Here is a 23,298-nt window from a genome sequence, read left to right as displayed (position 1 = left end):
GTGTGCTGAGCGACTGTTCGGCTGAGGAACTCTTTTGCTTCCCCCCAACTTCTTGTCATTGCAACATGAGTCGCTCGCTCTCGTTCCTTCGCTTGGTTAATAATCCTCAAGTTGCATCAAATACATACAACCTTCATATTCTCTGCTATGTGAAAGCAAACGCATCTGCCAAACGAGCGGGCGTGACAGCTGTCGAAAACGACAGGGTGGATGTCTCAACAGCGGCCGTTCCCCGCGACGGAGCAGCCAATCTCGCTGTTTCACAGATATTTGCAGAGGTAAGCAAATCAGCGGATTTGCTCGAGCTACTTTTCTTCGCTGTGAAAATTCCTTGTGTCCACCTTACTAAGAGATCCTTAGATCTTCCAAGTCCCGAAGTCAAATGTCGAGGTACTTCGTGGTGCTAAAGCACGCGCAAAGACACTGTGCATTACAGAGTTGACGATCGGAAACGACAGCGAAGAGCTCTTCCTTAAAAAGTCAATGCAAAGACTTATCGACGCGGCTCAAAACAACGCCGGATCAAAATAGCTCAAGCTGTCGTTGATGCGCCACAGAATCCCGTGACGTAAAATTTCGCAACAGCTTGCCATCTTCAGCTACATTTCTCATTTCTCCCAACCCCACGGTCAACATCAACAATGGCAGACGTGCAACAAAAGCTGACGGAGCCCGAGACTCAATCAACGGGCAACAAGCGCAAAGCGCAAGACGCCACCTCGAGCACCCTTCAATTCACATCGCGCAACCCGCCATGGACCTATCTTAAGCTCCGACTGTAAGCAATTGCTCATTTTCCCCGACCGCGCATCTGCGGTGATCAAAGCTAACAAAGATTGGAACAGCATTCCCCAACCTGACAACATCAGCCCACAACCCCTCGATGCTCTCTCCGCCCGTACCTACCTCTCCGCCGCGCTCTCACAATTCCTCGGTCTCACGGGAACAGCTATTCCAATCGACATCTTGAAAATCGAGCACGGATCCATATCTACTGCAAAGCTGGAACTACCCGCAGTTGCCGGTATGAGCAAATACGACTGCGCTTGGGTGCGTGTTCCGCGTGAAGACGCAGCACCTGTTGTCTCGGCCCTCAGCTCGTGGATTGGTGGGAGTGGCAGCGGCACAAATGTCGCATGGAGAGTCTGTGCTAAAGGGAACTATCTGGGTGCGCTAGTCGCTGGATCTGGATCGGGCTTGTTCGTTCCTTGATCTAGTGTGATCTTGGGTCTCTCTTTGACTACGGAAGATTGTTCTAAACTTGGCTTACGGCCTGCGATCATTCCCTATATGTGTGCCACGGACTGCAAGGACGCGACTCACCATATATGGGCAGGAAACTTGCTTAAGAGGCTACACTTGTCGTCAGTCTCTGCCACCTGCTGGCGTCCGGGAACAAGCAGAGCTCATTCAAGCTTCATCGTCATGGTGGCTGATGGCTCTAAGGGCCGAAGGTCACTTACCCATACATAAGGCACGCCACTAGATTGATGTCGCTACAGGTCGCCAGACTGTTTCAGTACAGCTTACTCTGTTCGCAGATACGCCGGTCAATCTCGGTGTATCAAAGGTGGAACTATAGCACAAGAAAACAACACCGCAAATCTTATTTACGAAGATGATCACTCTAAACACAATTTTAGACAATTTTGTCTTTTTGATAGGAGCAAATCTGCTCTGATGAAACGCCGTAACTCTCACGCTGTCGAATCTCGGTCAAAGTAAATCTGATCTTGCTTGAATCAAGCTGAAAATGCCCTTTCGATCTTGATGCAGTCAAAGTCTTCAGAAGACCTCTGTTTGGTTTCCATTTGAATTAAACGGAGCTCTTGGATGCCTTGAAAGACATATTCTCTACAACGGTAGAAGCATCTGATGGGGCAGGTTCAGGGTTTGCAACAATCTTCGTCTTCAGAGCGGCACGAATGTCCTCGACGGTGCGTTCCTTCCACTCGGGGTATCCGTTCTGGCTCAGTGGGAACAATACCAGATTATCCGGGCGGGACATGAAGTCATCAACCTTGGGAGGCGGAGTGGAAGTCATAATATCGAGTTCTAGGGCAATTTGGCGGCAGTAGGTGTCCAGCGGGAGATCGTTGACATCCTGGCCGAACGGGTTCTCGATCTCACTGCCAATTGTGGCCAGACCAAGAATGATGTAGGCAGCGACTAACGGATATATTAGCGGTGGTCATTCAGACGAAAGGATGATGTCTTACCGATTGAGGCAGGAATAGTGACCCAATCAAGAACTGCAATCAGCTGGAAGGGAAGAACCATGACATAGATCCAGGCGATCTGAGAAATAGCAATGACATATGCGGTGGGCAGAGGAGTGTCCAGCACTCGCTCGGTACCAGTCAGGACTTCATTGAAGCTGGCCATCATGCCGACTACATGAGAAAGTCAGCATGTTATGAAGTAGAGGTTGAATGAAAAAGATAGACTTACTAGCTTGACTCTGGTGCAGGCCCGAGACAAGGGTACCGTTGCTCACGCACGAATCGACATAGGCAGACAGGTGGTTGAGAATTTCTAGGGGAAGGTGTCCCAGGGGCTTCTTAGACCGCTTGATTAATTTGCGAGGGTTGGACTCGGCAAATGAGACACCAAGGTACTCTCCAACAGCTTTTCTGAACGACTTGGCCGGGGGGTGAAGTCTTTCACTGTCATGGGCGTCGCGGGCGAAAGTGTCCATGTGGCCGACGAGACCAGCCAGGTCCTCGTACGCGATATCAGGCTCGAAGCGAAGCTTGTGCTTCAGAGAGACGGCGAATGCCAGAATGAGGTTCATGGCTGTGCTGTGGTGAAGGTCAGCTTTTGAACAAATACATGCAGCAGGGAGGATCATCATACATCTTTCTCAACAGATCAACCTTACCCTCTTCGCCTTGGCGTTCGCCAGTGTTGATCCAGATTGTGCGGGACAGGTTTCGAGACGTCTGAATTAGCTGGGCCCAGTATTTGCGTCCATCGGCCCATCTTTGACAAGTCAGTATATGGTCTTGATTCAATGCATTGGTGAGAGGTCTACCTTTCATAGGCAGTCGAGGAACGGAACGACAACGCCAAACCCACCACAAAACCCAGCACGGTGAGCAGAATATTGTTGATACCAACTATTATCCGAATTAGCTCATTCCCATCGGCCACACATTACCGTCCAACTCACTGTAGTGAACTTTTTTCGAAAAGAGCGTGATAAATGTCGACCAGGCAGCCACAGTCAACAGCGGCAAGATCATTTTTGGCATGACACTACCATGCATACGCATGAAGGTGGGCCACTTCGAGTGCTTGTCCATTTCACGGGGACCGTGCTATAATCGATCAGTCAATGGTGGTGCTCATTTTTTTTTCCCAGGCTGCCTTGGTATCCACGTACAAAGTAACGTTCCAATTCACTCGAGTCGCGACGGTCGAGATGGAACATTGCATCGCGCGACTCAGCTAGATGTTCCATAAAGGTTGGTCGTGGTGTCAGCCGTCCGATGGAGTCCCGCTCCTTCAGATGGTGGGCCGGGGCGTCGGCATGGTGGTTATCGTGAGCGCGAACTTCGGCAGGCATCGGCGCAGCGGAGCTGTCACTGGTGACAGTAGCCGCTGTGTCGACTTGAGGGGCACTCTCGCCCTCGGTCATGTTGAAGATGGCTGAAAAAGCAAAAGAAGAGAAGAAGAAGGAAAAAAAAAATGAAAAGAAAAGAAAATAAGGTAGAGTAGAGCGCGTGGTAAGGACTACGGTTCGATTTGTAACGAGTGTGGAAAGAAAAGAAAAAAATGAAGGTATTCAGAACAAACAACGAAGAAAACTGGAGCGAAGGAAGAAGAAAATCGAAACGTGGGGGACAGAAAGGAGAACCAGGCCTGAAACCGAACAACGCAGAGGCGCAAAGGGGGCTTGTTTCATGAAGATCTAGACTTGACCTGCCGTCGTACTAAGTGGAGCTACACGGGCACGTCGCGGGTTCCAGACGGGTGCCATGGTTGATTTCGGTCCTTTCCCAGGGGAAGACGGTAACTTATTGGCCGCCATGGATATGCAGCCCACTCTAGAATTGCTTTTCCATTCATTTGCGTTCGCCACGTACCACTCCCATGCACACTTCGAATGGAACCTAGGAATCCCTCCGCCACAAACGTGTCTGACGCCCCTGACACTTCGCATTCATACCGTACGTCATCAAGCCTTTTCCATCTTCACAGTGGCTTAGCCCTCCAGATTGACGGGAGCGAATCAAAATAGCGTTCCTAAAAATAAGGTGGAGACCCTCAGGTAACTACAACCTCCGGGGCTAGATCTAGATAGGCTGCGGGGCCTCGAAGGCCTGGATCGATTTCTAGGCATCTTCCAACTTGCCAGGAGCAATTAGATCCCGATAGGTGTTGACCGCCGAAAGTTTTCATGAACTGAGACACATCTCCTTTTCTCTTTGACACTTGATATTGTCTGAAGTGCATGGCCTGGACAGGTCGTCCCGTGCTTCAGGCGAGGTATTTGTTCTGTCCAAAGATCTCTTGTACTACCTCTTCATACATGTAAAGCGCGAAATTCATGAGGTCTAGAGAGATAGATTCCATGATTGCCTTCACTTGGACTATTACCTTAGTGTCTTAGTGTCTTCGTCCAATATTGATTGACCACAACGTTTGAAAAAGAAGAAATGCCAGATAGAGTCGGACACACTTCGGGCCCGTGTGGGAAAATATGAGCCAGGTATCGGAAAGGAGAGGATCTACCCATTGAATCTATGGCAGTCAGTGATGCCTCCCAACTCCCGGTTCTCTTTCTCCATCCGCGGTCTTCCTCCCATCACTTCGATATCATGCACTCGGGTTTTCAGCTTTCATTTGAGGCTTTCGCAGCTTTGCATCACGTTGATTCTTCCCAGATCGCTAGTTGCGTGGCAAATTTGGCATCCACTTTTGGGACCTCCGCAGACCATATTCGTTTTGCCACTCTAGTGCTCAATTGCTCAATCAAAGCAACGACACATTCTATTTCTCGTTGCTCGGCTTACCGCCAAACAATTGGCAAGCGATGAATGGAGAAGGTCCATCTCTCGCAAGCATCCCATGTCAATGAGTTACTGAATACATGACACCATTCACTGACCAATCCAGCACCCAAAAACTCATGTTCTCAGCAAATTGGCTGAGTTTACTTTTGCAGTGTAAACAAAGAAGATATGCAACCGATTATCCGCGAAGCATTTATGCACAGCCTCATAACTACTCACTTTGCATGACGTAGAGCACATCCAGGGGAGAATCCGGCAATTTTGAGATCAAGTATTATCATGGTAATTTCTCGGCTTTCACCTACCTCGTATGGCACTCGTGGATGGTTGAAGCTCTTTGAAAGTCGAATTGCCGTGTGATTTCTCGCCTTTCGAAACAGAATACTACCTTCTGCGTCTTTACCACCTCAGGGCGCCAAATCTTGCTTTTTAGAGGTCAGATTTGGCAATCATTCAGATCAGTTAGGTATATTTCATTTCATATGTGAAGGAATGGAGGACATGTCATTAGCTACCCGGAGAGTCTTGAGAGACCTGATCCGGCGACTAGGCAATAGGAAGGTATTCCAGAGGCAATTTGTATAGTCACCGATTTCTGGGTCAAACGAGTTGGGTCATTACTTCTCAGTCATCTTGACAATTTTACAGGTGCCTTATTTGAATTCCGATAAGAAAACTTGCAAATACCGGCAGAATTTTCGTGATTTGTGGTACTCACACTACTCTCAGGATACCATTACATTTTCAAAAACTTGGAGCAAAGCCTTTTAGTCGGCGAAGCGTCACTGGCGCGGCTACCAGCAGTTTCGCTTATAAAGTAACTCCAATCATATCATTGGACAACTTTAATGTACTAACATCCGATGAATATGGTATCTAGAGATTGTCTCTCTATTTGATTCCTATTATTATTTTTATTCTTCTCAATTTCTCCTCAAAAATGACAGTCTGAACCTTGCAAATTCTTACGATGGCTAGACGCATTTCTGGCTCCAGCAATTTTCCTGAAAGTCCACCCGGCTGGTGGACTATTGAAACTAGCAGAAAAATACTCCATATTGTATTGGTATTATCCTTCTTAATGTTACTTGTCGCTGTTATCATATCTTGGGATAATGGTAGCGTCGATGAAATTTGTCTAGACTAGTCTTTCTTCCTTGCTAGAGTTATTGTACCACTTAGTGTTTCTTCAATTCGCACTGATTTTGACATGAATTTAAAGAACTTCGTGGAGTCAGTGAGGCGACAGACTTGAAACCATGGAATTCACCGCAATTAATAAGTAAGAAATCACTCCTTGTTCATCCATTGGGAGTTTGGCGACCCAACTTCGTAAGTCTGTACTGGAGGAGCATGGAAACGTTTAGACTTTGATCAAGGCGACCATATTTCCGAGTCAACCCTTGGTGAATAAGGCCCATAGTCATCAAGCGCCGGACACATGTGAGATCTGTGCGCATGGTCCTTACCCTTTCTCTCTTCCCCCCCCTTCTCTCTCTTCGAACGCTGTCTCGCGTCTCTTGACTCTCAAGGAATTCAGGAGCTTATCAGACTACTTCCGAAGAACCCAAACGATCGGTCCCCAGTGGCTACCTCATGAATGCACAGCAACAAGACTGGCCATCCCATCGTGTGATTGAGGCCCCATAAGACATAGGACTGTGACTACCCCCTGGTTATTGTCCATAGTTGCCCCGAGGTGGCGTATACCCCACATTCGGGCGCGCTAGTGTACATTAATCTGCAGTGCGACCTCGGCTGAAACCAAGGTCTCGTGGTCTGGACCCCTTAGTCTTTACTCGGCCAAATTGTCATCAAACATAGCACAAGGACATTGTTGCTTCAAAGCGATTGAAACAAGGTCACAATTGGAGCTCAAAGGTCGCACATTGTTTGGTGGTACAACAGCAAAGACTCAAACACCAGAAGCTGACATGCCACATTTTCCTCAGTACTTGAACACTTGGTCCCTGGGCTCGTCTATAGATTGTAAGCCACTTCGTGTGCGCTTGTGGCACTCGCGGCCCTCGTGATATCCAAGCGAAGGCGGTATTGAGAAGTAATCTCGTTAGTCCGCCACGAGCATGAACGGGTCCCAATTCCGCAACAGTGCGCTGTTCTTTTGCCACTGTCACAAGCCATGAACGAGTAATAGCCGCGATAAATACAGTCACAAAAAGCATACGGGCGCAGAGGCTATAGAAGTCTGTTCCATTATTTGTTAGTCACACGTCCATTACACGAAGCCTTTCCCGACCGTGATAGTAATGGAGCTGCGGTAATAAGAATATGGATTGACCACACCTCCCCTCTTAAATCTGGACTGATCCAATTGCGAAACACGCATTCACCGCCTAGAGCTTGAATCAGGTTGTGAGATCTATCAGCTCGGTATCTTGCAGAAATGTGATAGCGCACGCAGATCATCCAGTCTTATTTTCGGGTCTCGAGTCAGAATGCAGTTGAAATGCCGTGCTGATCTTCGGCCGACTCGGTCCAGGCCGGATCGATGCATTGGGCGTCTGAGCAGCGAATGTTGTCGCTGACCGCGACGCAGCAGCGCTGATAGTTCTTGGTCCTCCCTCCCATGAGAGTTGATCGATGATCTTCTCTCGGGATTTCAAGAGCCTAACTACTTCCGGATGGTAATTATGAGATAGGAAGAGGAAGAGTCGGTGGATCGGATTGCTTGTACAGTATCTCTCTTGGCACGGCAACTCTGGCGGCGAATTGGAGACATCGTTTGGAGGCGGTTGGTGATGTCACTAGAGACCGGTCAAATGGATATTACTGTACTATTTGAAAACATATGTAGGGACGGCAAAAAAAGAGGGTCCTCAATTGATTGATAACAACGCACAGGGCTCAATGAGGCCCGACAGCGGGCACTCGACCTCCGCTGCTGGTGGGAATTCGAAGTGGGCTGCCATGAACACAAATTTTGAAATTTCGGGTGTCTGAATTTGGTTCTGTATATCCCTAAGGGCAGTATGAAACAAATCGAAAGGTTTCACGAAAGCTGGACTAGTCTAAACGCAGGCAACATGAGATTGTTTCTGTAGTATCTCAACCAGAATATAGATGATTCGAGTAGGCGGTAATCTTTGGATATGAGTTCATCTGTGAATTTGCGGACTTGCAAAAATTGATGGTTATGGTGGATATGGTGGAGAATGTAGTTTCCAACCGACCACCGCCACTCGTCTATTCCGTACAACCCCGCACATTCGCCAAAATCGATGCCGAGAGATTTCTCAGATGCAAGCGAAGGCTAATTCTATAGTAGGGGGCGTGCCTCGGCAGACGACGAAACTTCCGGCCTGTGAGCTGGAAAACCTCCGAACAGGGGGGCGAGGTCGCATATGCAGGGATTGTCGAGGCACTAAGACGGTGATACAAAAGATACCGCGATGATACTCCGTGCCTGAAAGCGAGCCAGTGGGTCCGGGCATCACTCTTTCCAAGCACTAGCCTCTCACGTCCTGTGCATCAGATCTGTCTCGCTCCGGGTGGATTCGCGAATAGAACTATGCTCTGGATCTACCTATCGCCGTCGGCTTTGTGCCTCCCTTCCCCGCCGGCGGTCGGTCTTGCCTCCTTTTTAAGCACTGGCGCCTTTTTCAGGTGGATTGAATCGCGAGGTGGACCAGGGCTCATCGCCATCGGTTCATGGAACGCCCGTAGTTGCGTAGTATGGAGTCGTCTGATCGTCTGCCGGTTGTTGGGTCTCGACTGTACGTCCAAAAGTCTATTCACAAATCAGCGTGTTTTGTCTGCCCGTAATTTAACTTGTTTCCCACAATGGAACCATTCTTTGCCCCGTCATACCCTACTGCTTAATATATCTGTTCTGATCCCCAGATCTCAGCGTGATACAACGCTAAATCTCTTCTCTCCTACGGTCATTACTCTATTCATCATGATATAGCCGCATCATTGTCACTTTCTCTTTCACTTTTTGATAGTGTGCTCTTCTATTTACTACGGATATGGCGATGCTTATTGCCCCTTCGCCTTCATAATCCCCGAAAACCAACGCACACGACAATTGCATGCCCTATTTTCGATTGCATTGCAACAATAGCACATTGGAAACACCAGAGCACATTCCTCGCCCGCCATGCGACTTCCCCCGCTGGCCGTGATGGCTCAATGGCCCACGCCAAACTACATTGACCCGCCGACTCGCGGCCATGGCGCCATGATCGTCAACATCATCACCATGTCTCTGGCGTTCGTGGCAGTAATGCTCCGTCTATACACTCGATTTCGGATCACATACAGTGCCGGTATTGACGATATTCTAATCGTGTTTGGGCTCATTTTCGGCATTGCAATGGTCGTCATTACCTCGTTCGCGACGGAGGTCTGGGGCTGGAATCGACACATTTGGGATATCCCGACCTCGTGGCTGCCCACTGTGCAGAAGCTCAACTTGTGTTTCCAGATCATGTTCTCAATGTCATCCAGTATCACCAAGATATCACTGTTGTGGTTCTGTCGACGACTTCTAGGCGCTGGAAAGGGCAACTTTCAAGTTTATAATTGGGCTTTCATTCTCTCTATGATCTTTGTTGCACTTTCTTGCATTACCTTCACCCTCGTCAGTGTCTTCCAGTGCTCGTGAGTATTCTAAAAAAGCCGACTATCAACCTGAAAGACTGACTCCTGGTGCAGACCTATCAAGGCTTATTGGGAGGTCGAGCCCACGTACCCCCACAAGTGCCTGAATGACCCAGACATTGTCTTCTCCGCCAGTGTGATCAACATCTTTACTGACTTCCTCGCTACCGCCATCCCGATGCCTCTCATCTGGAGTCTGAAACTTCCCACTCGCCAACGTCTCGCTGTCATCTCCATCTTCGGTTTGGGTATCATTGTCAACGTGGCAGGCTCCGTGCGCACTGTATACGTGTGGAAGAGTATGGTGGCTAGTTATGATATTACCTGGGTTGGATGGCCTGTCCTTGTCGCCGCGGCAGTTGAGATTAGCCTGGGACTGGTATGTTACGGAACCAAAAGTCAACTCCATGAATGATATTAACGAATGATCAGATCTGCTCTTCCGCTCCAGCCCTCCGTCCTCTCATTGCGGCGTTCCTTCCCCACCTTCTGCAATCCTCCCGCAACATCAGCTACAATTACAACAACCGAACCCGCTCCCAGAAGATCTGGTCATCAAATGGCCGCTCGCGAAACTCCCACCACCCCATCAGCACCGACTCCCGTCAGCCAGGCTACGAAAGCGACCGCTTCGAGATCATGCGCACGGTGGAAATGGAAACATGGACTGAGTCCAGACTCGCCCACCATCGCGACATGGATAGATCTTACGATTTCTCTAATGAACCTACTCGCGCCATCTCCCCCACAAGCGCCATTGATATGAAGCAACACGGTGTAGTCATCACCTCCGCGGCCAGCTCCAAGTCTTCGAGCTCTACACAGCGCGAGAACGAATGGCCCCTCGGGCATGGACACCCCAACTGATTCATGAGAGGCTTTCTTTAATATATTTTGTACCATCTGCCTTTGATATATCCCCTGTGCTTTTGCTTGTTTTCGGGTTTTGGTTGCCCAGGTGGTAAAAAGCTTTTTTTACAGTGCCACTGTGACGGCTTGACGAGTGTGATACATGCAACAATATGATTTAATGGACAATCATCCTTGTTTGACTTTTTTTGTCTTATTTCAAGTAACTGATAACCACCGCTGATCTGTGGCTACACTTGTGGACTAGTACTTCGTAATCCGGGATCGGTCGGGAAGTTGGTCTTACATTGTGACTCGGCTGACCAGCATCTTCGTTCGATAATAGATCGAGTCTGGTTCCGATCTTGCAACTGCACTATTCATGTTCTGGCTAGGATCGGCGAACGCTAATCTAGCGTGGTCCCTAGTCTAGTGTGCTTCAGCTAAGATCTAATTTGAGTCCCAAGTACGAAGAAAACTTTTGGAAATGGGGTGGAATCTCTGGGGCGTGTGAATAAGAATAATTAAGCTTCATGAACCGGATTGCAAAGGTAAAATGAGTTTGGTTTACAGACGGATCAGAAATATAGAGGAATGGCTGGGAAATCACGGCTGTGACTTAGGTAAAGCCATTTGGAGTGACATCAGGTGAAAAGAAACAAAGCTAGATGCGAAACAATAGTGATAGTGCGTTCAGGAATTCATGTAAACCACCCTTTCGGTCAGCCAGTAAAGTGACCAAGCCGTTGCAGGGAGGAAAAACAAAAGGAAAAGAAAAAATAAATGGTTCCAGAGGGGGTCGAACCCTCGACTTTGGCGTTATTAGCACCACACTCTAACCAACTGAGTTATGGAACCAGTTACTTGTTGAATACAATTCAAAATTTTGAGCACAAGTACCACTAAATGACTCTAAGCTGCGTACACGAAAATTTTTGAAGTCATGTTCATTGATGCCAAGGAAGAGAAAATGTTCGTTACCCCTACATAGGAGCGTGGAGTCAAAGAACAAAAAGCAAAAAATGGACTCGCGGGGAATCGAACCCCGGACCACTCCCATGCTAAGGGAGTATTATACCACTAAACCACAAGCCCAGCTGTATGAAGGAGAAGCTCCATAGATGCGTCCATGAAACAATCCGTTGTGTGGATCCGCAATGTTCCAATTAGGAAGGCATTCCCGACGGTGAGAGTTGCCCAATATGTTCAGCGATAGATATGATCGGAACACTCGGCCTGAGAAAGAGCCTCATGCATTCAATTCCTGAGTGCTTGTTGCTCAATCAAGACCAGAATTATAATTCCGGGTCAACCATTCCCGTTCAGGGAGCTTTGCCCAGGTGACTTAGAGACTCTCACACTTGGTAATCGTGACGTCGCTTTCTATACATCTGGACAACTTTACGGGCTCCAATATTCATGCATGTGTGCCAACAGGTCATGGTTCATATGTATTTGGTTACTTCCTTCCGGGGTATAGCAACTATGCATGTGTCATGGGCTTTGGGACATGCATCCAACGTGAATACATAAATATATATGATCTGAAGTAAGTGGCCAATTCTCGATAGATTCATGAGGATGGACCGTTATTATCATTGTAAGTCTACTAGATAATTCAATGTTAGAATATAATGTCAGAATATAATGTCAGAATATAATGTCAGAATATAATGTCAGAATATAATGTCAGAATATAATGTCAGAATATAATGTCAGAATATAATGTCAGAATATGACAGGCAGGGGTAGGTATTACGAGAAACAATATGTAGTTTTAGAAACAGTATTAGCCACTTGGGCGACAACGTGGTCATGGGATCTGAAGGGCCCCGCACGCTGTTATCGCGATAAGGCGATCGACGGTGGGGAAGCGCAAAGAGCCTTCTTTTCCCGCCTCGTGAGTCCATTCAATTGGAATGGGGCAAACGGACGTGAGTGGGATGGAGTCAGGCGCATCTCTTACCACATAAAATTGTAGCATGGCAACCCACCTGCGTAGACTTACTCAATTCGTCAAGTTTCCAGGCTTTCTACTTCGGCGTTTCGTGGGCCGTTCTTTGCTGTGATTGGTGTACGCCGCCGAGATCCAATGGTATCAACGCGGGAGAAGAAGAGCTCTGGAGCTCACCGCGACAGATAACGAGAGTTGCCATCGATATAAATCCTCTGCCCCTCCATTCTTTTTTTCTTTCACTTCTCTCGTGTCACTTCAATTAGAAATTGGACTGGATCTTGGGCCATTTGCCTTGAATAGTTCTTGACACGACTGTTCCATCCCCGGCATCTCTCCTCTTTTTGTTGCACTTCATCTAGCCACCTTTACTTTATAAAATGGCTTCCGTTCTTCGCAGCGGCGCTAAGCTGCGCACTGCCGCTCGTGTCTCGGCGGTTCGTACTCTCTCGACTACCACCCGCCTGCGTGCGGCCGAGAAGTCCTTCTTCCCCAATGAGCCTACCGCTCCCTCCGTCCAGACCTCTATCCCCGGCCCCAAGAACAAGGCGGCTGCCGCGGAGCTCGATGAGGTCTTCGATGTTCGCAGCTTGAACATGCTTGCCGACTACTCTCAGTCCGTCGGTAACTACATTGCCGATCTCGATGGCAACAAGCTTCTGGATGTGTATGCTCAGATCGCCTCTATTCCCGTCGGCTATAACAACCCCCACCTGAAGCAGGCTACCCAGTCTCCTGAGATGATCAATGCGCTGATCAACCGTCCCGCTCTTGGTAACTTCCCCTCCGCTGACTGGGCCAAGATTCTGAAGACCGGTGCTTTGCGGGCCGCCCCAAAGGGCCTCAACCAGGTGTTCACTGCCATGGCCGGCTCTGACGCCAACGAGACGGCCTACAAGGCCGCTTTCATGTACTACCGCCAGCTTCAGCGTGGTGGTCCCCAGGTCGAGTTCACTGAGGAGGAGTTGCTGTCCACCATGAACAACGAGAGCCCCGGTTCTCCCCAGCTATCTATCCTCTCCTTCAAGTCTGCCTTCCACGGCCGTCTCTTCGGCTCTCTTTCCACCACCCGCTCCAAGGCTATCCACAAGCTTGACATCCCCGCCTTCGACTGGCCCCAGGCCTCCTTCCCCGCCCTCAAGTACCCCCTCGAGGACCATGTGCAGGAGAATGCCGCCGAGGAGAAGCGCTGCCTCGAGGAGGTCGAGCGTCTCATCAAGGAGTATCACAACCCCGTCGCCGCCGTCATGGTCGAGCCCATCCAGTCCGAGGGTGGTGACAATCACGCCTCCCCGCCTTCTTCCAAGGCCTGCGTGACATCACCAAGCGCACCAACGTCCTCTTCATCGTCGATGAGGTGCAGACTGGTATCGGAGCCACTGGCAAGTTCTGGGCGCACGACCACTGGAACCTCACCACTCCCCCCCGACATGGTCACTTTCTCCAAGAAGGCCCAGACTGCTGGCTACTACTTCGGCAACCCTGCTCTGCGCCCCAACAAGCCCTACCGCCAGTTCAACACCTGGATGGGTGACCCCGCCCGCGCTCTGATCTACCGCGCCATCATCGAGGAGGTCGAGCGTCTTGGTCTCGTTGAGAACACTCGCATCACCGGTGACTACCTCTACTCCGGCCTCGAGACCCTCGCTGCCAAATACCCCGCCCACTTCCAGAACCTGCGTGGTAAGGGCCAGGGAACCTTCATTGCTTGGGACACCCCCAAGCGTGACGAGTTCCTCGCCAAGGCGAAGACCGTTGGTGTCAACATCGGCGGCAGCGGTGTCGCTGCCGTTCGTTTGCGCCCCATGCTGGTCTTCCAGAAGCACCACGCCGATATCCTTCTGGAGAGCATTGAGAAGATCATCAAGCTGCTTTAAATTCAGAATCAGCGACTGGGCTGGCCCTTTCCTACATGATTTAATAAGCGGATTCCATGTTTGTCTTTGACCTCTAATTTGGGGTTTTCTTTACTTTTTCCATGCCACGAGTGATGCCCCCCAAAGTCGGGCCATGTACATTTCATAGATTTTCACGTCACTACCAATTGAATGACTTCATATTTTGTGATTAAAGATTCCAAATTCTATATTTTGGGACTCTAGCAGTTGGAACCTCTGCTGTATTGGACCTGTAGCTGAATGCTCGAGAATGAAAAGTAGCGCCATGCTTCCGACCTATAACTCCAAAGAAAACCAGTCAAGTAATGTATCTATCTTTCTCAAGTCCTCAAGCTCGGTCGCGCGGATTCTGTAAGGGTATTCGCCAAGACCGTATGAACAATGAAGGTTGCAGAGAATTCGAAATAGATCGCTTCAGGACTCCTCCTCGCCGGTACTTCCGTCGCGCCTATAACGAGAAGAAATTAGAGTCAACAGAAACAGCAGTGGCATCACGAGCAGCACTTACGGAACGTATTTGACCCCGGAATCCTCCAAGCTGTTAATAATGTACTCGGGGAGCTGAAACTGTTAGTCTGAATTCCGAGCGACCAGAGCGATTCCAGACTCACTGTTCCTGTCACCTTGGCCGCATATGTCCCAGCAACATAGTTGTCCAAACGCTGCCACCGCGCAACCCAGCTAGCGGCCGGGTCACGAACTGCAATCAAGCCCTCGAAGACCTGTGAGGTGCATTCTTGAATGGCATCGTTATTCCCACGGAGCTGGAGGATGTTTTCGCAGTTCGGACAGCCGTCACGCATGAATTTCTGTAGCAGAAAGCTGGTCAGCGATCAACGATCATAAGCCGCCGAGGCGATGCCGGCATTGGGGACAGCGAGCTCTCTCACATTATGAAGCTGAACAACGGAGCAGACCATGCAGGCGCGCAGAGTGCGCTGCTGGTTCGAAGGAGCGTAAAAGGACATGGTGGGTGGTGAAGGAGGAGGGAGGCGGGCACAGCGGTCGAGGGTTCTGGAAGGTTGCCAAGCCCCGTTGCGATCGAAGAAAAAAAGAACATCGTCAGGAACAAGCCTTGATTCGACCCTGATTTCTATTCTTTTACCTGTATTTCGCCACTTTCACGCCCGTCTCTCATCGGTCCATTAGGACCCTCTTTCCCTACAATCCCCCGAGCAAGTTCTCTTCCTGTGTCATCGCTTTGCGCCCTCCAAACCTCCGATCGTCACAGTCTCGTGCTCGTCTGCCCGCTCCGCTATGGCTTCCGACAAGGAGGCGGCCAACGCCCTCAAGTTGCAGGGCAACAAGGCATTTGCAAACCATGATTGGCCTACTGCTGTAGACTTCTACAACCAGGCGATCGAGAAATATGACCAGGAACCCTCGTTCTTTTGTAACCGGGCCCAGGTACGGCCTTTCCACACGAGCCATCACTTCCGCTTCAACTGACCTTCATTCTCTCTTGCCAGGCTCAGATCAAACTCGAGGCCTATGGCTACGCCATCGCGGATGCCACGAAGGCTTTGGAATTGGATCCAGACTACGTTAAGGTTAGTCGTTATCGTGGAGTACAGCCGCAGACAAGGAAGTGTGGGGGTGGGAACGGCGCATGCGGCCACAGGGTCAGTGCTGACTTGAGACTCGTTCTAGGCTTACTGGAGACGTGCCCTTGCCAACGCCGCTATCCTTGATTCCAAGGCTGCCTTGAGGGATTTCAAGGCTGTCGTCAAGCGCGAACCCGGCAACCAAAATGCGAGGGTGAGATTGGCCGAATGCGAGAAGCTTGTGCGCCGGATGGAGTTCGAGAAAGCTATTGAGGTTTCAGATCCTCCGTCTGCCTTTGAAGGTCTTGATATCGATGCTATTAAGGTTGAGGATAACTATGACGGTGTGCACCTGGAGGGCGAGATGACCCAGGAGTTCATCGATGATATGATTGAACGCTTTAAGAACGGCAAGAACATTCACCGCAAGTATGTATTCCAGATTATCAAGGCTGTTAAGGATTTGGTCTACAACGAGCCGACTATGGTGGAGATTGGTGTGGAGGCTGGCAAGAAGTTGACGGTCTGTGGTGATACGCACGGTATGTTTGCTCTCAACATGGAAGTCTACATAGGGTACTAACGGAACCAGGCCAATTCTTCGATCTTTTGGAGATCTTCCGCCGTAACGGCAGCCCCTCCGACACTCACGCCTACCTCTTCAACGGTGACTTCGTGGACCGTGGCTCGTGGTCTTGCGAAATCGCCCTTCTTCTATACGCATACAAGTGGTTGCGGCCCAACGGTCTATTCATTAACCGCGGTAACCACGAGACGGATGATATGAACAAGGTTTACGGGTTCGAGGGAGAATGTAAGGCCAAGTATAATGAGCGGGTCTTCAAGGTTTTCTCCGAGTCCTTCTCTGCCCTTCCCCTGGCTACCTTGATTGGTAGCAAGTACCTCGTTCTTCACGGCGGTCTCTTCTCCGACGACAAGATCACATTGGACGATATCCGGAAACTCAATCGTCACAACCAGCGCCAACCTGGCCAGTCGGGTCTGATGATGGAGATGCTCTGGACCGACCCTCAAACCCAGCCTGGACGTGGACCCAGCAAGCGCGGCGTCGGTCTGCAATTCGGACCCGATATCACCAAGCGATTCTGCGAGAACAACGGCTTGGAGGCTATCATCCGATCCCACGAGGTGCGCATGGAAGGATACGAAGTCGAGCATGATGGTCGCTGTATTACCGTCTTCTCTGCACCCAAATACTGCGACTCTACCGAGAACAAGGGTGCTTATATCAACCTTGGGCCTGACCTTAAGCTCCAATATGAGGTGTTTGACGCCGTCCCTCACCCGGATATCAAGCCGATGGTAAGTGAAATCCCCCCCAATCTAAATGATCCGAACTGACATCCGGTCTAGGCGTATGCACAGAACTCACTTCTCTCGGCCATGTGATGATTTAGAACACGAAGTAACAGGTATCTTAAATGAGCTAGACAGGACGAATCTACTACTGTATTTACGAGTCTCTTTATTCCTATCTTAGCTCCTCGCCATGTAGAAACTCACCGCCTTTTTGCCCCGCTTCCCCTCCGGTTTTCTGCTGGTTTTCCCCAACTTTCATCAAACGTCAGAAACACAAGATGGAATTCGATCCGAAGACACGTATGTTACGCATTGAGTCTGACTACTTGGAAATTGCTGATTCCCACTAGCCCAGTACCTCACCTCGGACAAGTCGAGTTTCGCCTCGGTCTCGGCCATTGATCGATGGCCCCGCATCATTGTAGGTGTTTCTCGGATATGACGCAGCCTAAATCACTGACTCTCATAGACTGGTGCCATTGATGATCTGCACCGCACTTTGAAGGACGTGACGGACGACGGGAAGCTCCAGGAAGGCAAGAGCATCCTCGAAAAGATCACCAAATTGAACTATGAGCTTCAGCACAACAAACAATTGACGTAAGTCACGAACAACCTCGCCTTCGGAAATCTTTATCCTGTTTTCGAAGCGACTATTCTATTACATCTTTGTTTGGAAGAAATTTGACTGGATATGTTGACAGACCTCTTGATGACGATGGCCATTCGGATATTACTTCGTATAACCAAGAGTTAGAGCAGCGTGGAAACCCCAAATGGCATGATGCCCCATGGCTCTATGCCGAATGCTATCTTTGTATGCAACCAGATGTAAATGAATTACTCATGACAATTGGAGCTGACTTGAGCGATCAATAGACCGCCGCCTGGAAAGCTTCTTCGCGCTGTCAAAACTCTGGAAGGGATATGATGTTTTTAGTCGCCAGAAAATGTCTACCTTCAAGTCTTCACGCCCCGCCGTGCTGGAGCTTGCCGCGCGGTACCGTGAGTTGGCACAAGAAGCAGAGTTCAGCAAGGGCTCAGATGGCAAATCGGCCGAAGAAATGGAGCAGGCAGAGCGAATCCTCTTCTCCGAGATGTGCGAAATCTGCCTCTGGGGCAACGCTACCGACCTGTCGCTCTTGACATCTCTAACGTATGAGGACATCCAGAAACTGCAGGGCTCAGAAGCACGAAAAGCTTCTCAAAGCAACATCCTCGTCAACGACCTTGATGCCGCTTTCGACGTCATGCAGAAGGCCCGACGCGAGAAGAAGGATGGCGAGCGTCGCGTCGACATCGTTCTAGACAACTCCGGCTTTGAGCTGTTCGTCGACTTGATCCTCGCTGGATACCTGCTGTCCACGGGTCTGGCCACCAGCATCGTCCTCCACCCCAAGCGCCTCCCATGGTTCGTATCCGACGTCACGCCTAAGGACTTTGCGGATCTCCTGAATTGCATGGCCGACCCCCAAGCATTCTACACTGCGCCGGACGACTCGGACAAGGCCCACCCCGATCTCTCTGAAAAGGAGGTTGCCGACGTGAAATTCCTCTTCGAGCATTGGAGTGAATTCCATCAGGACGGCAAGCTCATCGTGCGTCCGCACTCGTTCTGGACTACCCAGGGCTGCTTCTGGCGCATGCCTCACGTTGCACCGGAACTTTTCGAAGATCTGAAGGAGAGCGAGCTTGTCCTTTTCAAGGGTGATTTGAACTACCGCAAGCTGACCAACGATGTAAGATCCCCCAGTAACGTCAAGTTAATCGACCTCGTTCCTGAAGTTTTACCTAGGCTCAATGGGACCCTACAACACCATTCACAACTGCCATCGGTCCAATGGGCCCCAAGTCCGGTATCCGTGTTATGGCCTTCCGCACTTGCAAAGCCGATGTTGTCGTCGGTCTCCCAGCCGGCGAAGATGAGAAGCTCCGCCAGCTTCCCGATGGAGGCGGCAGCGAGGCTCGCAAGTGGGCTTGGAGCGGCAAGTGGGCGGTGGTATCCTTCTCTGATGGCAAGGCTTAGAGAAAATTGGTGATGATACAAGGTAATTTAATGGTGGCTTTGGAAAGCCGGCTACTTTTCGGGATTTGTCGTTAGAAGTGGGTTTGTAGATCACCTGGTATGTGCCCTATTTTGAATAGACGTTGGCCAAGAACACAGTCGTTTAGTCTAGAACATATATGGAAGTTTGATGTCTCGACTTTCGCAATGAAGATTTGGCAAACTATGATTGTCACAAGGAAATTATAACAATTCGATTTCTGCATATGTATTTCATCCATGCTCTGATTATCTAGACAACACAAGCGCTCGAACGAGAACAAATTCCACAACCCATGTAGCGCCCAATCAAGACGAAATGATCAGACATTCCCCCTTACAAATTCTCCTTTCCAAGTAGAGCCTTTGATTTTCGACTTTCGTGCTTCTGCTTAAGCCTCGATTTTGCTGCGGCCACTCTCTCCGGTGAGAGCATGTCGCTTCTCATGTCGGCCAGTCCACGTCGGGGGCCGCGCTCACCTGCGGAAATTGTGTATCCGGCATAATTAGGCCGCGTAGCAGGTAGGCCTGAGATTGAATCTAAGGTGGACTTGATGTGGGGTCGCGGACGCTGCGCAATTCCTGCATCCTTGTTGTCGGGATCACGCAAGTACAGAGAGCGATATGAGCGTTGGCCATCTCGAATGGACTGGTACTTCGTGTGGTTGCGACTAAGTGGTTTGACAGGCGCGATCTCCGGTGGTGACGAGGGTGGAATTGCGTCCTGCTCTGTATGCACAACGTGACGGGGTCTGGGGAGGATCTGGTTTAAATAATGCGTGACCTCGTCATCATCAGCGGCGACATCTCGAACTCTTCTTAGATCTGGCACGCCTGTTGTCGCATTGCGGGCCTGTCGTCCCTTGGAGCGAGGGCTTGGGCTTGGTGGTGCTTCAATGTCATCGGTGGCTTCTTCTTCGAACTCTGGGTGGTCTTTGCCTGCAAAGTCGTATACATGGACCCCCGAATACTCTTTGCGCGGGCTCAAGGAGTGGCGTTGCTGGGGACGTAGGGTCGGGCCATGCTCTGTACCAGCAGAACGTAGCCTCAAGAGGTCAATCTGGTTTTGCATTCGACGGCGTTCCTCCTCGAAATTCGCACGCAGCGCCTCCTCTGATGCACGGTGCTCCTGAGAGGTTGTCTTCAAACGGTCTCGGTACTCTTGGATTCGGGCTTCCAATTTGGCTTCTCTCTGCTTGAGTTTCGTTTCCTTCTCCTTGCGCCGGCCTTCGTATCGCGACATTTCTTGCTTGACGCGTGCCAAGGTTTGTTTGAGAGAGTGATTCTCCTTTTCGAGATCTTGCGCTTTCTTTTCCGAGCTTTGCGCGAGATTCTGAAGTGTGGTGAGGTCTGAACTCCGCCGCTTCATTTCCTCGATTTGAGCGTTGGCTTGCTTCAGCTCCTGCTGCGCTTTGCGTAGCTCGAATGAATTGTCTGAATGTTGCTCTTCCTTGGTTGACTCGGTGGTTTCGATTACATCACCTTTCACCACCCTTGTTGCTCGAGCGACCTGCGCAGAGACGAGACTTGTTGCTTGTACTGGAGCGCCAAGGTAGTTTGCTTGGTGAGATCTTGAATCAATTCTTCCTTGCCAGCCTGAGATCCCTCCCCGACAATTGCGGAGGCAAGGCGTGAGACCTGGCGTTCCATCTCCACCACCTTCTCCTCTTCCTCACGCAGCTTATCTGCTAGTCGCAGAGACTCTGAGTCTTTCTTCCGAGCATAAGACTTGGCGACTGACCGATAGTGGATGAGCTTTTTGATCTCTCGATTGGTTCGAACTCGATAGGCATCAAACTCCGTCTTCCAGTATTTACCCGACTCCGAACGTGGCTCATCCAAGTTGAGGGTGATGTCTTCAACTTCATCCTTGGATTGGGATCGTGCGACAATCTTCGTGTCAGATCTGGAGCTTGTCACAGATTTCGTTGGCGACTCGGAATTTTTGCTCGCATTATCCCGCGCATCAAGCAGTGTCTGAGTGAGCTTGCTTCGGGGCTTGCCATCGGCTGACCCTGACATCCATTGCGTTGTGATATTGCCCGCAGGGTTAGAAGGCGTTTTCGTAACGCGAGCGTCACGTTTACCTTCATTGTCAACAACACCTTCACCAAAGGAGACCGTCTTGCGTCGGTTTGCAATTGTCCCGGGTGTCACGAGGATACTCTTCGTTGGAGAACCCGAGGGGTTAAAGATCGTGTCGGGGTCGGGGTCGAGTTTCGGGGCTTCTGTCTTCTCGATAGGGATGGGATGGGTCGTGTCGCTCTGACTGCGTTGATGGATCGACGGCCTTGGTTGCGACACGCGCTTTTCTTCCTCTTCTACGGCGGGCGTTCCAAACAAGGCACTCTTGAAAGCGCGCATCGCGAACACGGGAGCTGGGGTCTCGGGCGGCTCCAGCACCTTGGAGGCGTCTGAGTAAAGTGGAAAGGGCATCAGTATAATTCAGCATTCAGGATGTGGGAAAAAGAACTAACCTGCAGCCTTGCCCTCGTTCCCTTTCATCCAGTCCAGCATTGTGGCCGAGGAGAGGTGAAGAGGAGGTTTGTTTACAACGCGGGAAGGCAGAAAAGCGGCGCTTATCGATAGCGAACACGAGTACCACGAGACGGTAAGCTGACTCCGGTTGTCAATCACCGGTTCAAGTCAAGAGACATTTGGAATTTTCTGAACTCGTGTGATTGAGCTGCATGTGCCTTACTTCCTCGGGCTTAACCCTGAAGCACGTGGTCCAGTACACGCAATTTGCATCCGCGAGATCTTCTCCTTAGGTTCTCTGCTGGAAAGCTCATGACAATTGCGATGACAATTGCGATAGCAAAATCTTTATTACTCTCACCAAGTTTCAAGTCTTTTCTAAACCGGTAAGGTTGAATTGGTCATCATGAGGCACTTATGTCAATCTTGCTTCTGCTCTGGACGATCTCATGAGCGAAAGCTAAAAGAATAGGGCTAGAGCTCGACCCCTACCTCACCTTAAGAGTTAGGCGTCCCTTCGGAGGACTCGCTAGTGCTTTGCCGCGGTACTTCGTCCGAACAAAATGACGGATCATTTCAACATCAACGTTGACGCTGGAATTGGACAATGATTCAGTGAATTGATGCCAAAGAGCTTATAGGCTGTCTAAGGGTCAATAAAAGCCTCTATGGCACTGGGAAGGTGGCTCTGTAGAAGCTCGTGTTCGGATGCATGTGCCTGCGATTCTTGTATACTACCCCAGATTTAACCCCAGCTCGAGCCCTTTCCCTCTCTCCTCTCTGCACCCTCCAGCGACATCTCTTCAAATATGTCTTTCTCTAAGCCATCTGTTCTCTATCTGGTTGCAACAGCGATTGCAACCATATCGATTGGCTTCGGCATTAATGCCATCGTGCGCCCAGACCACGGCCTCACCTTTTTCGCGTTCCAGCCACCCGCGGATGTAGCACTTCACCGCATGGTCGACAGCTTGATGGCGATTTACGGCATCCGAGACATCTTTATGGGTCTTGTTATCTACGCAACCGCCTACTTTGGGACTCGTCAGGCATTGGGCTGGACCTTGATTCTCAACAGCGCGGTGGCCGTTGCCGACGGTGCGGTGTGCTGGACCCATGGCCAGGGCCAATGGGCACACTGGGAATATGCTCCGCTGATTGCGATGACTGGAACCTTCATTCTTGGCGTGGATCACTCGTAAGATGAGCACCCTGTTTCTGTGGAAGTAATGGGGACTTTGATTTCCTGCTGGCGGAGACTACTGCAGTAATCTTTGGCGGGACAGCTCAGCATACCCACACTTGGGCCGAAAGGCATCATACGCATGGAACTTTTGTATGATCTTCATATTTGATGGAGACAGCAGGAAATCTCAAGGAAACTTACAAGAATTGCATCAATTGCCCAATTGTAGATAGGATTTAGTCACCAACAGGGGAGCGTTATCGATAAGTACCTGACCGCCTGTTTCTTCGAAGTCGTTGCCCGCAATCCTCTTTCCCAATTGACTCACTCACTCAGTTCACCTCTTTGCTCCCCATGTCGTACAATATCCGGATGTAGGGCGAT

The 23,298-nt window shown here is 50.1% G+C and overlaps 10 protein-coding genes across 10 annotated transcripts; 7 read left to right on the top strand and 3 right to left on the bottom strand.

Moving 5' to 3' along the window:
* Positions 1-65: 65 nt before the first annotated feature.
* N7477_007538 (DUF167 domain-containing protein) lies at positions 66-531 on the top strand (the record flags this gene model as incomplete). Its single annotated transcript, XM_056969201.1, has 2 exons — positions 66-278; positions 361-531. 2 exons carry the CDS (start codon positions 66-68, stop codon positions 529-531), a joined length of 384 nt encoding a protein of 127 aa, XP_056819233.1.
* A 110-nt stretch (positions 532-641) lies between these two features.
* N7477_007537 (uncharacterized protein) lies at positions 642-1,212 on the top strand (the record flags this gene model as incomplete). The annotated part of the gene is made up of 2 exons (XM_056969200.1): positions 642-778; positions 846-1,212. 2 exons carry the CDS (start codon positions 642-644, stop codon positions 1,210-1,212), a joined length of 504 nt encoding a protein of 167 aa, XP_056819232.1.
* A 604-nt stretch (positions 1,213-1,816) lies between these two features.
* On the bottom strand, positions 1,817-3,640 carry N7477_007536 (bestrophin family protein; the record flags this gene model as incomplete). The annotated part of the gene is made up of 7 exons (XM_056969199.1): positions 1,817-2,169; positions 2,220-2,393; positions 2,452-2,801; positions 2,857-2,982; positions 3,035-3,119; positions 3,173-3,320; positions 3,386-3,640. 7 exons carry the CDS (start codon positions 3,638-3,640, stop codon positions 1,817-1,819), a joined length of 1,491 nt encoding a protein of 496 aa, XP_056819231.1.
* A 5,498-nt stretch (positions 3,641-9,138) lies between these two features.
* Positions 9,139-10,508, top strand: N7477_007535 (uncharacterized protein; the record flags this gene model as incomplete). Its single annotated transcript, XM_056969198.1, has 3 exons — positions 9,139-9,641; positions 9,696-10,020; positions 10,074-10,508. 3 exons carry the CDS (start codon positions 9,139-9,141, stop codon positions 10,506-10,508), a joined length of 1,263 nt encoding a protein of 420 aa, XP_056819230.1.
* Positions 10,509-12,824: 2,316 nt separating this feature from the next.
* Positions 12,825-14,321, top strand: gatA (4-aminobutyrate transaminase gatA; the record flags this gene model as incomplete). Its single annotated transcript, XM_056969197.1, has 1 exon — positions 12,825-14,321. The coding sequence occupies one exon, from the start codon at positions 12,825-12,827 to the stop codon at positions 14,319-14,321; it is 1,497 nt and encodes a 498-aa protein (XP_056819229.1).
* Positions 14,322-14,756: 435 nt separating this feature from the next.
* spt4 (transcription elongation factor SPT4) lies at positions 14,757-15,310 on the bottom strand (the record flags this gene model as incomplete). Its single annotated transcript, XM_056969196.1, has 4 exons — positions 14,757-14,790; positions 14,851-14,903; positions 14,954-15,151; positions 15,233-15,310. The coding sequence occupies 4 exons, from the start codon at positions 15,308-15,310 to the stop codon at positions 14,757-14,759; spliced, it is 363 nt and encodes a 120-aa protein (XP_056819228.1).
* A 289-nt stretch (positions 15,311-15,599) lies between these two features.
* On the top strand, positions 15,600-17,296 carry ppt1 (protein serine/threonine phosphatase PPT1; the record flags this gene model as incomplete). The annotated part of the gene is made up of 5 exons (XM_056969195.1): positions 15,600-15,749; positions 15,812-15,892; positions 15,993-16,428; positions 16,479-17,209; positions 17,261-17,296. 5 exons carry the CDS (start codon positions 15,600-15,602, stop codon positions 17,294-17,296), a joined length of 1,434 nt encoding a protein of 477 aa, XP_056819227.1.
* A 188-nt stretch (positions 17,297-17,484) lies between these two features.
* N7477_007531 (damage-control phosphatase ARMT1 family protein) lies at positions 17,485-19,232 on the top strand (the record flags this gene model as incomplete). The annotated part of the gene is made up of 6 exons (XM_056969194.1): positions 17,485-17,506; positions 17,557-17,627; positions 17,676-17,806; positions 17,911-18,023; positions 18,086-18,945; positions 19,002-19,232. The coding sequence occupies 6 exons, from the start codon at positions 17,485-17,487 to the stop codon at positions 19,230-19,232; spliced, it is 1,428 nt and encodes a 475-aa protein (XP_056819226.1).
* A 355-nt stretch (positions 19,233-19,587) lies between these two features.
* On the bottom strand, positions 19,588-21,767 carry N7477_007530 (uncharacterized protein; the record flags this gene model as incomplete). The annotated part of the gene is made up of 3 exons (XM_056969193.1): positions 19,588-20,743; positions 20,791-21,664; positions 21,728-21,767. 3 exons carry the CDS (start codon positions 21,765-21,767, stop codon positions 19,588-19,590), a joined length of 2,070 nt encoding a protein of 689 aa, XP_056819225.1.
* Positions 21,768-22,537: 770 nt separating this feature from the next.
* N7477_007529 (DUF4267 domain-containing protein) lies at positions 22,538-22,930 on the top strand (the record flags this gene model as incomplete). Its single annotated transcript, XM_056969192.1, has 1 exon — positions 22,538-22,930. One exon carries the CDS (start codon positions 22,538-22,540, stop codon positions 22,928-22,930), a length of 393 nt encoding a protein of 130 aa, XP_056819224.1.
* Between the last annotated feature and the right edge of the window lie 368 nt (positions 22,931-23,298).

Source organism: Penicillium maclennaniae, assembly GCF_028827695.1.
Source record: "Penicillium maclennaniae strain IBT 15551 chromosome Unknown utg000007l:1.0-4884863.0:1.0-4888362.0, whole genome shotgun sequence".
Classification (NCBI taxonomy): Eukaryota; Fungi; Ascomycota; class Eurotiomycetes; order Eurotiales; family Aspergillaceae; genus Penicillium; species Penicillium maclennaniae.
Note: the sequence above shows the minus strand (reverse complement) of the source record. Positions and strands in the feature narration are given on the sequence as shown.